This window comes from Bolinopsis microptera, chromosome 2 (assembly GCF_026151205.1).
Source record: "Bolinopsis microptera isolate Bmic1 chromosome 2, MBARI_Bmic_1.0, whole genome shotgun sequence".
Lineage (NCBI taxonomy): Eukaryota > Metazoa > Ctenophora > Tentaculata > Lobata > Bolinopsidae > Bolinopsis > Bolinopsis microptera.
The window spans coordinates 21526630-21540540 of record NC_087073.1 but is presented as its reverse complement, the minus strand read 5'-3'; the positions used below and the strand labels follow the sequence as shown (position 1 = coordinate 21540540).

Genomic DNA, 13911 nt, shown 5'->3' with positions numbered 1-13911 from the left:
TACAGGCCGGTTTCCCTAACCACTCACCTCATCAAACTCTGTGAACGCATCATGTGCAACCAGATGGTCAGCTTCCTTGAACGCAACAACATGTTCAACCCTGATCAGCACGGTTTCCAAAAAGAAAAGAACTGCCTCACTGAGCTTCTCCATCACATCGAGGATATAATCTGCGATCTCAACCTCGACAAAAATGCTGACGTGCTCTACCGACATCTTCTCCGTAGTCAAGCACAGCAAGATCAAAGTGTTTGCAGATGACTCGAAGCTCCACAAAGATATATCTTCCCATATCGATCGCATCCTTCTCCAAAAAGATCTTCCCTCGGTTGTGAATTGGGCTGATGCTAACAACATGGAGCTTAACGAGGAAAAGTTCCAGCTTCTACAACACGGTGAACTACCGGACTTGAAGCAGCCCTACATCTTACCATCTGGAGAGACTCTTACCACGTGAAGGACCTGGGTGTCTATATCGACCCAGACCTCAACTGGCGCACTCACATAGCGATGAAGTCTGCCAAAGCCAGAAACATGGCTAGCAGTATGCAGTAGCTGGGTGCTACGCACCTTCATCTCCAGGGATGTAGCGACCATGATGCTCCTGTACAAGTCCTACGTACGATCTCATCTGGAATACTGCTGTCCTCTGTGGTCTCCTCACATGCAGTGCGAAATTATCAAACTCGAAGCAGTTCAACGATCCTTCACTGCTAGAATCCAGGGTCTTGGAAGTCTCTACTACTGGGAACGCCTCCGTCGCCTGTCTATGTACTCCCTTCAGAGGCGGCGTGAGAGATACACTATCATCCTAGTTTGGAAGATCTATAACAATCTTGCTGATGCTCCAAACAGTATGAACATCAACTTCCGCGAGACCTCATGATACGGAACTACGTGTATACGACCACTAGGGTCCTCCAAGTACACTAGTGTCAATAACCTGAGGTTCAACTCCTTTGCCTCTAGAGCCTCTGCTCTGTACAACGTGGTCCCTCCTACCATCAAGTCCCTCCTAACCTTGACCACTTTCAAACCTGCTCTTGATGCTTTCCTCAATGAATTCCCTGACACTCCACCAACACCTGGGTACACTGGACAGAACAGGAACTCAATGCTGGAGTGGGCCGGTGGCACGTGTCCCTGTCGCGCTACTATTTGGCGGTGGAGATGCAAGACATTCTTGGCCTGGTAGCACTCTAGCTCGGAACCCAACCCAAGTAACCCAAGTAGTAAGTACTAGTGGTAAGTGATTAAGTTAGGGTTGGGATCAGATTTGAGAATGAGGGTTAATGGTTAACTTCAGGGGCTCTTTTAGAAAAATCGAGTGTAGAGTGATTTAGCACGCTCGCAAGTGGGGTCAGTTCATTAACATTAACAACAAACAATGGACAACGTGAGTCAAGTCACAAGTATTGTCTTTGCCTGTTGTATTGTCTCCCAGGAGCTACGTATCTGCTCACAGCTTATGTTATCACTATCAGTATATTACTACGATCTGCCTCTCATACTCATACTCATAGTCACAGGCAAGCGAGAAAGGTATATTGCTTTGTCACTCGGTTATCTTGAATTCTGAGCTTGCCACTTGATCGTTCTAGCAAGGACCAGATGGTTAATCCTAGAGGAAAGTTACTCCTTGACTTTCTGGCCTGTGCAAATCTAACCATCCTAAACGGCAGCGTACTTGGCGATTCCTTAGGGGAATTCACATCGGTGAATTATGGCGGAGCTAGCGTTGTAGACTATGTTGCTGTAGGAGCTGACATAAAAGCGATCGTTAAGAGTTTTAGAGTCCTTGATTTGAGCAAATTCTCCGATCACAAACCCTCTGTCACAACACTTAGCTTGAGACACAACATAACCCTTTCAGAAGAAATACTGCGTGACCTCGAGGACGCGCCCAGGAAGTACAAATGGCCATGTGAGGATAATGCTGAGCTCAAATTCTTGCTAGCTATGGGTGACCCTAGTATAAAAGAAAAGACGGAAACTCTGGCTACAAGTTCATGCAAAACCCATCAAGACGTTCTTAACCTTAACAACCAAATTGTTGAGCTGTATCATCAGGTTGCTGAACAAGTGATGCCCCGAAAAAACGCCTCAAGTCGTCAGAAAGGGCCGAGACATAATAAATATGGTAGCACCAAAAAGAAGAGTCGAATGAAGCCAAAAATGGCATGGTTTGACAGTGAATGTATCCGTCTTAAGAGGACACTCAACATTCTAGCAAAAAAGTATGGAAGATCCCCATTGGACAAGCTCCTCAGGGACTCTTATTACGACACTCGGCGACAATATAGAAAGATGATCAGACATAAGCGATCAGAATTCTTTGAGAAGCTTTGCAAGGACATAGAAACAGGGAACAACATCTGCTGGAAATCCTTCAAAGCTCTTAAAAATACAAAATCGCCTGCAACCAGTCTTGATGCCTTCGATATGATCAACTTTTGCAAGTTCTTCAGTGAACTTTACGGCAAAAAGAACATCAAAGACTCTAAGATCGCAGAGCTACAGTCAAAGATGCAGAAAAACAACATTTGTGACGACCTGACCAAGCTTTTGGATCAAGATATAAAGATGGAAGAGCTGTGTGCTTGCATTAAGGCCACTAAAAAAGGAAAGGCAGTTTCCGAAGATCTAATTTCTAATGAATTCTTCAAAGCCTCAACACGATCCATGCTCAAAGCAGTCCTCAACCTCTTCAACCACTGCCTAAGCCTATCAATTTACCCATGGACTTCATCAGTAGTTACACCACTACACAAAAAAGGTGATATCTATGATCCAAACAACTACAGAGCCATCGCTGTAGCGAGCAATCTCGGAAAGCTCTTTGCAAGCATATTGCTGAAAAGATTGATATCATTCCGTGATCAATGTGATCCTGATACAGCCAACCAACTAGGTTTCTGTAAAGACGCACAGACAGCAGACCACATTTTCACACTTTCAACCTGCGTGGAAAAGTATGTCACCAAGAAACGCCAAAGGCTATACACATGCTTTGTCGATTTTGCCAAAGCGTTTGATTCCATCTGTCGTGAGGCACTCCTATACAAGTTGTGGAAAATGGGTATTCAAGGGAGATTCTTTGAGTGCATTAAGTTCATGTACTCAAACTCCTCAGCCAAAGTGAAGCTACTAGACAAGCTGTCACAGAAGATCGACATAATATGTGGTACCGAGCAAGGACACCCCATGTCCCCTGAACTGTTTAAATGCTTTGTCCACCAGCTTTCACATGATCTCAACAACATCGAAGGAGTGAAAGTCCCTGTCCTAAATGATACAGATATAACTCATCTGCTATGGGCAGACGACCTTGTCCTTCTAGCCCTCAACAAACACAGTCTTCAACAAATGCTTGATGTCCTAAACAATTACTGCTCAGAATGGGGCCTGACAGTAAACGTTGGAAAAACTTCAGTCCTTGTGTTTAACCCAACAGGAAGGCATCTGAAGGAAAGTCATGAGTTCAAACTGGGAGAACAACAGATCCCCTCCGGGAGAGAGTACTGTTACCTTGGCATTACATTTACTCTGAGCGGATCACTTAAGCTAACACAACAAAAGCTGAGGCAAAAAGCATTAAGAAGTTATTTCTCTTTGAAAAGCTACATTGATACCCGCCACATCAGGAAATCTATACTGTTCAAGCTATATGATACACTTATTGTACCTGTGGTGTCGTATGGTTGCCAAGTGTGGCTGCCAAGCACAGCTCTGTTCCGCAACTTCCCCACAAACACGAGCACCACACCAGAAACAGGAAACGTGTGTACACTCATTGCCAGGGACCCCCTAGAGAACTTTCATCTGTCTCTTTTGAAATGGACCTTAGGGGTGAGGAAGTCAACATCCAATGCTGCGATATGGGGTGACACAGGCAGGCATCCACTAGGCATCACGCTATCAAAGCAAGTGTTCAACTACAAAGAAAGACTTGAACAAATGGTTGTAGACGGTCGTGACTGCTTTGCTAGACACGCTTTCGAAGAGCAGGCGACCCTAAACCTGAGCTGGTTCTCCACTCTCGAGCAGATGCAAGAAACCATCGAGGCATCAGAGAGAAACCAAGGATTAAGACCAAGCCAGATTAGAAAGAGTTTGCAAAAGTGGTTTATAAACTCATGGGAAACAGAAAGGACATCTAACAGAAAACTATCGTTCTACAACTTAGTGAAGAGAAAGTTTGCTCAAGAGACGTATCTAGCCCTTGATCTTAAACCTAACTGCTCAAAGAAGATCGCGCAATTCAGAAGCAGCTCCCACCGCTTTAACGTTGAAACTGGTCGCTACGGCAAAAAGCGGTTTAACATAAAACATCGGGCCTGCAGACATTGCTGCTCAAGTGACGATGACTTGTTAGATCTTCTCTATGAGCTACCAGGGGCCTATCCAGTGATAGAAGATGAGCATCACATCCTCTACGAATGCCCCCTATACGAAGACCTACGCAAAAACCTGCATCAACGAACGAGGGACCTGTTAGTAATGAGAGAAGAACCGGGAGAAATCTTCGACGACTCAACAACAATTAGAGACATTGGACGTTTTTAAAATAAGGTCGATGAACGGAGGTTCCCGAAGAAAAATACTGAATGAATGACGTGTTTTGTATATTTTGATAAGTGTGTGGACATTGTATGATACTTTCTTTGTCATTGTTGAGTGCTCTTGGCTGAGTTTTTTCTGCATACGACTGTGCTATCTGTGCTATATTCTTTTACATGGCTATCTACTTTTACCACCTTGTTTGGTTATTCGTTACATTGGGGTAGTTTTGAATATTAAACCTTCTATTCCTATATTGGTCAGACACGGCATCTGCCGTTTGACCCAATTTTGTTTAATTCCTGTTTAATTCCTGTTTAATTCCTTGTATATCTTACTATAAGTATATATAAAGCGAGACGATATATATATATATATTTTGTTATATATATATATTTATTTATCTGCACCATTTTACTGACACCACGGCATCAACTTTAACACGGGTTTCCGCAAAAACCGTACAAGATATAAAACTTAAACTTTTTTAACTGATTCAAATGCTTTAATGGCCTTCAAATCAGCATGAAAAAATCGAAAATCGGCCAAGGAATAAGAATTTTAGTACCCAAAATTTGGACCCCCAAGTGGTGTCAAAAACGCGAATTAAATAGGTAATAATTATTTTACTGGGAGACTTTAGGGTAGGAAACTGATCCGGCCACCAAAGAGCCTTGACACTTGACCATTGTTAATGGTCTGGCCCGGCGCGCGCTACTTCGTAGCACTTCGAGAAGAAAGCGGCGCGCGCTACTTCGAAGAAATTTAGACGAGTAACATCCGTCAATCTTGACACCAGTCTTAAAGGTTTGACGGGTTCCTGCTAGTACATATAATATATGTGTATATATTAATATATTATAGTCATTATTGTGACGGTACATTAGAACTAGACAGAAACAAAGTGTGAAGGGCCTGAACGGAACCCCTCGGTTTCAGTTCCTTGTTTGTTGTTTAACACTGCCGTACAGCAAGGACATCCACCGGGTTCTCCAATATATGTGTTGAATCAGCTTCATCATTCATATTTGTGGACTTACAAGTTTAACTACAAGCAATATACGGTTTATAATGTTCATCATTGCAAATTTCCAGGCCTGACACCAAGCAGTCAACACTCAACACTGGACTCGCGTGTCGCCCCCAGTCCTGTCTTGGGTCGCGAAGGTGGAATCTACCTGCTCCATTGGAAAATAATTGGCCGTTGCCGTGGAGATAATTTTGCCATATAAGCAGCGCCAGCTCTGTGAGGTCATAATTCCATTAAACTAGTTTTGACTTGGTGCTTGGGGTCTTTTGTGCAGCGGGGACGGATGAGGTCAGTTTTATATTGTCTGTTTTTAACCATTATTCGTAATTTCCATTCGATTTGTACCGATCTGTGTACGTCCAACTCAGACTCTCATCATTAATTTTACAATAATGTTGAACAATGGATTTTTGGACCGGCGGTCAATGTAATTTAGGAGCAACTTATAAATGATACTGATAGTGAGTTTAGAGTTGCACGTTTAGTTCCAGAGACATATCGTCATTTTGTGCCTAAAGCTAACTAAATCAGTTGCCATAACAATAAATGATAATGGTTTTCAAATGATGGATTGATACAAATAAAAACATCCCTAGTTTTGGGAATGAAGAAAAAATGATTTTTAATGTTTCACAAAATAAAAACAACATTTATCATGTCCTTGTAACATTGAAACGGACCAGTTGCGCAACAGCCTTTCCAATATAATACTAGTAATTATAACAATATTCATACTACTATGTATATAATGTGGGGATGGAGGGCGGTGCTGAACGGCACCACTCAGCACCACTCGTCTCACCCCCTCATATCTAGTCGAATTCTCCCAACAAGACTTACTTACTGCAAGCAAGGAGTAAGTAACATGATGTAATTATCATCGTAAATCGTAAAAAATCTAAGTGTAAATGCAGTGCTTTTAAATATGGAATAGCTTAAAAATAAAGTTGTCCAACTTGACCTTACATTTACATCTTCAATTTTTTGACAAAAAAGGTATTCAACAAAAGTAAATCGGCACCTACAAAATTGACATATCGAATTGCAATATTATTATTAGAAAGAGGTGCTTTAATATTTTAGCATATGTTTTTGGGCGCATTCTCAAAATAACACAATATAAACTTATCTTCGGTTAAATTTGCCTCATATACATTTAGTATTCTAAAGGAGTCATACTAAAAATCATGCGCTCACGCCCTTAAAACATGCACCAAAACGGTTAAAATCTCGCAACAATTATTAACTATGCATGGCAAAACTTCTGCAAGTTAAAATCAAATGGTTTCGAATTGAAAAAATCGATCCGTTAGCTGAATTGGTTTTGCCACACATCTCATTTTGCCGTGTCCCAGGCGGAAAAGCTTCAAATGACCCTCTCGAGAGTAATGAAAAAAAAATTGGAGCAATTTCAAATTCTGGGACAAAGCAAAAAAAAAGTGGTAAAATCACCTCGACTCATGTGCTTGCCTAAAGAAATCATCGGACTGCAAATCGTGAAAACCCGTAAAGAAACAAACTATAGCCTCTTTAGACAAGCACGAACAAAAATCCAATACACTCATAGTATCAATAGACCCATCTATTTACAATTTACATCGAAAACGCACAAGAAGAAGAAATTAGAAGAGGCATGAAATATCCACCTAAATCTCGCCAACAGGAAATAGTGGGACAGCTGCACACTTTGTACAGACTGTCATAACCCACAGATATCACATTTACGAGACCAACTCTATATCTAATTAAATATCTAATTAATCATTTCAGGCAAGACTTGCACCGGTTTCATGGGTAAATTTTAAGTTTTATAAATCAATAGTGAGATATGTTAGGTATTTGGAAATTACTCTTCTATTAATCTTTCGTGTATGGAAACCGGTGATATAGATAGTATTTTTAATTTAATGGCCTAAATTCAAAAGAGAAACAAATTTTATTCTCATCAAGAAATATGAAGAAGTAAATTTTACAAACAAATTTGCCAATTACCAATTATTCATAAAAGGGAATGAATGTGATATAAGTTCACCACCTTCTTTTTTTTTGTTAGAAAGGCAAATCGTCTGCATTTCATTTTAAGCCCACGAAATCAAAACAACTTGTCTTAAACTCCTAATTAAATATACTTATTTAAAAACATGCACAACACCAGTTTATGACAGTGGAAACTGTAATCAACGTCTCAAAAGAAACGCCATTCTTTTCAAACCTCTATATAAAGATACAATTTTGTTGTGTTCGAAAATATGTGGGCGGCGTTTTTGGAGTTTCGGCACCATTATAAAGTTTTGTGCCACGCCTATATCAGGAAATCCTCATATTATACACGATTCTTTTTCAAATAAATTAACAATTACCAAGTACAAAATTATAAATATTTAAAACTTGAAGATGGAAGCAAGCAAAGGTTGGCAGCGAGAAGAGATCTCCGGTCCTTTTAGAAAGTGGGAGCGTTGGAGTTGGGAATCTGAGGGGTGAAGTTGGGATTATAACATTCTTTATTGGTATGCCAATCTGGTGATCACTTTAGCTGCTAAGATTGGAGTTTTTCAAATAATTACGTTAACTAAATTTCTAAACGATTAATGGAGTCGGAAATAGACTTTAAATACAATAATGCAATTTCTGGTAATTTGAACAAAGCAATCGTCGCCGAGCGTTTAACTAACTAGTAGTCACGTGATAAATGAATTTTTGTAGAAACTCAGAAGATGACAAGAGTGATAATGGGGTTCACGTTAATAGTGGTCCAAAGAAGTTATTGTTTACAAATTTAGTAACGAAGGCGAGGGCGTGTAAACATGGCCTATTTTCGGATCCCAGGGGAGTTTGCCTAAGATTAAAATACACATGACATTATTTGCATGGTGCCTAGCCCGCTGCACGGATGACTATTCTCTGGGTACGTGTTGTTTTTCGTAACAGCCTCCTGCCTCATAAGGATCAATAAATTTCTCAATTCTAAACTTCTGCTCCCATTTTTGTTTGCTCGGCGATGCTGCTTCTGGTTTCCAATTCCGTTTCGTCGCCCAAAGTTCAGAGACAATACTCACAGAGCCAGGAGGAATTGGGTGGTTGAAGGAAGGGCTGGGTTTGTTGCTGTGCATCAGTTCCTGCATGAGAAGCTGGGAAGGGAGGTGGGGTCCATGAGGAGAGGGGGGTGGCATTCCCTTAGCTAGAGCCATCATGAAGTTGGGGGGAGGAGGTGGCATTCCCTTCATAGGAGCGGAGAAAGCAGAGGGAGGAAAGTGCAACTTGGGGACTCCTCCTCTGGATGTCTCGATGGTTGGTACCGGTTTAGGGCCGTCATCAAAGCGAGGGGAGCGTCGTCCGTTGGGAATTCCTTGGCCCTGCAACAATCGGTTGTATGAATTATTGAGAAACAGCACTGCGGGCTGGCAGTTAGAACGTAATTAAAGATTCATGAACACTGATAATTGAGATTTGAGAATGGTTAAATAATATAGAAAGATATTGAGCTGACCTCCTGAGTCCGGTACTGCATTCTAGGATGGTGTCCGGGATGTGGACCCTGGTGGTTGGGACCCGCATGGGAGGGAGTCAGGTTGATGTTATGTTCCAGCTCTCCTCCCTCCATCTTGTGCTGTCCAAAGTTACGTGACTCCGATGACTTGATCATCACTGAGGTCGGGGTGAAGGCCATGGGGAAACCGTGTGGTAGCTTGTTGTGGTTACCCATCATCATCCTGAAATATATTAATTGAGAAAAACTGACAGTCAGGACGGTATTGTTATTAAGCATTGCGAGTAGTCGAAGAAAAAGACCATTGAAACTGTAGCTAGTTTTGTACCTATGATCACCATGGTGACCGGTGATACGGGTAGGAATGTTTTCTTCCCCAGTCATTCTAGGTCTAATGAAGGCATGGCCAGCCTCCTTGTGAGGAACAGGGGCCATGCGAGCAGGGGCCGTCATCAGCGGGGCTCCCTGGCCTGGTAGTCTGAGGAGCGCTTTCAAAGCCTGTGTCTTATCGTGCAACTGAAGAGAATTGTAGGATTAAATACAGAGGTGTAAGATTAAATATAGCACTGAGTGAGTGTGGAGAGGGAAATTCAGAGCTGCTGTTGATTTTCAGTTGAAATACAAATCATGAAATTGCTTCTTCAAACAACATGATATTAACATAGCGACATCAATCGTTTATTTTTATTGGAGGATTTTAGCTTTTGTGATTTTATTGATTTTCAAATGCTGACCATGCACTCCACTCAATGATTAAAGTTCAAACTCGCCGGAAAAACCACTGACCGAGGAATGTACAGTTCACTTTTAATCGTTTGTTAAATGAGATTATAGTTTTTAAGATGTCCAAAGGATCGGAGATTCAGACATTGCCATGCGATGCGATACAGCTATGGGACTTGGCTTAAGGCTAATTAATTTGAAGAATATTCAAAGTTCAATGAATTTAATGATAAAGAACTGCCAATTATTACACTATTCTCTGATATGCATACTCATGATACAGATTAAGCTATAGTTTTTAAACAAATTTTAACAACACTGTTAGTTTCGTAGATATTTTAAACTTTGCTATGCAAACTATATTTCAAATAAGCATTTATTTTAGTAATTTTAAAGCTATAAATAAACATTATGATGGAAATGTCAGGGCTTCTTGATACTATAGGAGATACATTCAGCGTGTACTATATGGGAACAAATCAACAATTATTAGGTTCTCAACAATATCAGCATTGCCCGGCGATATGTATAATGTTTGCTTGAGACACTAGTGTAGCCTGTCCTCTCAAAGGAAGACCCCAGACAGGCGAAGTGATTTGAACATTAAACAAACGTTAGTTATACATATTAGTTAGTTATACATGTTATACATGTTATACATTATACATGCAGCAGTGACTTGCATTTTGGAGGTGTAAAGCCTGGATTAGTTGCTGCTGGCTTGGCTGCTGCACATCGTAGCTGTGGCGTTTAGACTGCTAGGATGATTTCAGTTAATTTAACTCGCTACACCCGCTCCAACTATAAACAGGCTGTTTGAGGGTGGGGTGGGGTGGGGTGGGGTGGGGTGGGGTGGGGTGGGGTGGGGTGGGGTGGGTGGGAGTGCTACAGATGCAGTGTTAGTGGTAAGGGAGGGTGGTAACACAGCGTGTGATCACTGAACACCTAGTTAGAGGCGTTAACATTATGGACTGTATTGTGTTAGACATTAACATGAATAGGCTGATGAAGAATGAGAATGACAGTATGAATTGTCTAGGATTGACTGGAATGTGAGGAATGACAGTATTAAAATATTAAGACTCACAATTTGGTCAGGATGCTTGTTGAGTTGATGTTGGGCGTTTGCCAGCAGCTGTAGTCTTTGTAGCTTGATATGATCATTCTTGGCTTTCTCCATATCTCTCAAGAGAGCGTGCATCTGAAGAAAGAATAACGAGGTTAATGGATCATATCATTACTATAAGCACCCTGCTAGCCGGCTCCAGTGTGTCTTTGGGAGCTACAGCTCATGCCATAGTAGACCATCGTCAGGAGGCCAACTCTATATATACCTTTTGATAACCAAAGTGGGTGCAAAATGATCTGCACTCTAGTGTGCAGTCTAGTGTGCACTATGACATTATGACAATTTTTTAAACCACTAAATTTGCATGATAAGTGGGCAATGGGCCCCGAGCCGGTATGGTAGGTCCCGTTACTGGTACAGGGCCCGTGCGAGACCCCTTTCATTGGTGAGAGCCATTTGACCACGCAATCTTGGTTTACTTTGTGACGTCTTACTGTGCCTTACTGTACCTTACTGTGCCTTACTGTTCCTTACTGTACCTTGTTATGAGGCCTTGTTAAATGGAGGCACTTTTGAAACAAATTGTTCTCTATAGTAACACTGTGTAATCGTGGCGTGCGCAAAATATCAAAATTAATGTAAGACCAAAATATTAAGAGAGATATGTAAGACGGGAGAGGATTAATTCTGATTTGAATTTATAATAATTAAATTTTCTCACAGTAGGCTGAGACTCTGGCGGGGCGTTACCAAGTTTCAGGGCGTTCTGAAGGCAGGATATAACCTTGTCCAGTTGTGCTGGGTCGTTCTTTACGGCTCTCAGTAAGTCCTGACCGTTTCTCGGCGACTGGGTCGGTGGTCCCTGGGTTGGAATATTAAGATCCTCATTCTCTCAGCTCATACAAATTATAATAATTTCAACGGCGGAGAAAACAATTTATTCGAGTAAGCAAACTAACCTGTTTGTTAAGCTGCTGTTGGATGGGGCTAGGAAGAGTGAATCTGGGATCCATAACACGCGGATCAATGAGACGTGGGTCCCTCATAATATGCTCGGGGATGGGGTGTCGTGGGGTGTGGACAGGGCCGGGGTGGGGCAACATGGGCCCAGGAGGAGGCAGGTGCTCGGACTGGGAGCGTTGGAGGTTCAGCATGTCCCTGATGTTGCGTGGCAAGTTCTGTGCGTGCGCCAAAAGTTCCGGCCTCATCAGCATCTCCACACCTCTGAAAAAAAGAAGATTTGTTGTTGGGGATTATGGGGAATAACTAAATTTAACAAAATGGACCTTAAAATCGATTTAGTTCTGTAGTTTACAAAGTCTGGGAGGCGGACGTGGTATATTTTGCGGCATGGTCACTGGTCCAAATGTAATATACTTAGATTGTGTCTTGGCCAAAACTCAAAACTCTCATAACATGACTGGAGAGCATGTAGTGTTAGTTTTAGTTGGACATACATGGGGCACTGCTCCGTTACGCTTGACTGGAGTTGTGAGAGGACCAACCAGGAACACTTGAAGAGGAGTTATGAAGATAAACATTGTTTACAGGGCCGTCCGGTGAATATTCCGGCATAATTATTCTGCAAAACTATTGGCTTGTATAATGTATTAACGCATTGAATCTGCCGCCGGATTCCTTTGATCAGTAGATTCTTCAGAGCGGACTCTTTGAATAGTTGTGATAAGCTAACATTCTTAGTTTTTACCCGTTAATTTTTTTTCAAAAATATGTTCACATAATTCGCATCTCAGATCCGTGGTCAATGGTGGACAAATCGACATCAATAATTGGCTACAAATCAATTATTTATCTAGTTTTTGGTTGTTTAAACGTAGGCATTCTGAAACATTTTCAGAATGAGATTATTACCTTTTTTTTGTATTTTGACAACCATTGATATTGAGGGCTGCTTGCCTGAATTTGTCCGATTGATTAAAGCAACCCTTAAAATTAAGTCTCCATACCTCCGGACAATGTGTCGTGTTATTAGCGCCCTAAGATATCTCGTTGCCAAAGTGGCTAATCGTTCTTTCCAAGTTTCAGACGCAGCCGGATGTAATTTTATAATTAACGGACCCGGCGACGGTCCCAGAGGTCAAGCTCGTCTCTTATCATATTTACAAACACCCTGAACAACCTAAATGCGTAAACATTGCTAATTGAACAAATATGCGCTTCGTGTGCAAGACGTTCCTAAAGTCTTAATATAGTAGAGCTCACAATAATTGCATTCATTACAGCGCAGTTTGTAGCCCGTGCTTTTCAAGAAGTTCAGGATAATGGGGAGTTAATGGTTGGCAGAGTGGTGTATATAATAAAACTGCTCGGTTAATGCTGCAGCTTCATTTTGCGCTTCTCTCACTGGTTTTTAAATATTTTATTTAAGCCGTGTTCAATTCATAGCAATTCCCTCTTCGATATATTAGGGACAGAACTTCCATGGAATTCTTAGACTCAACTCTTAGGATAAGTTAAAAAACAGAAACTCCGTTCAGCCATATTTTTATTTAATTTTCGCGACCCTTGGCGACGAACTAAATTTAGAGTTAAAATTACACTTAATTGCTAAGTAACATTTTTCATTACCTACATATTCAAGACAATGTGTTTAGACTTTAGAGAAATGTTATAGCCAAAACTTTTTAATCGGTTTTAAACTTAAATTGGTAAGTAAGTAACTCAGAAAGTTCAATATGCCAGATTGCCAGATAATCCTTGTATTAAATACAAGAGGGTATATCCCATCATATTATCTACCATTACACAGTGCAAGTGGTCCACCAGGCTATTATAATTGACCCAAAATCAAGTGTCATGAAATTCTGTTTATTTATTTGTTATTTATCATAAATTATCAGCTGGTACATTACATATGCTGAAGACAATAATTAAAAATCTTTCAAAATGTGGAAATGGCGTACGATAATATTAACGATTTTTTTAGCCAAAAATTCAAGCAATTGGCAGTAAAAATTGGCCTACATCTGACTGGATATTCATAAAGCAGTGTATATTTGCATTTACTTACTCTCTGTAAAT

The 13911-nt window shown here is 41.0% G+C and overlaps 1 protein-coding gene across 6 annotated transcripts in view; it reads right to left on the bottom strand.

The window, feature by feature from the left end:
* Positions 1-6186: 6186 nt before the first annotated feature.
* The window catches only part of LOC134811765 (uncharacterized), a 29664-nt gene continuing 21939 nt past the window's right edge, over positions 6187-13911 (bottom strand). For 3 of the 6 annotated variants that reach the window (XM_063818812.1, XM_063818813.1, XM_063818815.1), the window contains exons 11-18: positions 11829-12093; positions 11591-11731; positions 10888-11001; positions 10484-10558; positions 9406-9593; positions 9078-9300; positions 8647-8943; positions 6187-8060 (exon numbers count right to left, since the gene is read on the bottom strand). In XM_063818812.1, the coding sequence (XP_063674882.1) occupies positions 8031-8060; positions 8647-8943; positions 9078-9300; positions 9406-9593; positions 10484-10558; positions 10888-11001; positions 11591-11731; positions 11829-12093 (1333 nt within the window). In that variant the 3' untranslated portion in view covers positions 6187-8030. The remainder of the gene's footprint in view (positions 8061-8646; positions 8944-9077; positions 9301-9405; positions 9594-10483; positions 10559-10887; positions 11002-11590; positions 11732-11828; positions 12094-13911) is intronic. The other 3 variants (XM_063818816.1, XM_063818817.1, XM_063818814.1) reach the window with 2 other exon arrangements.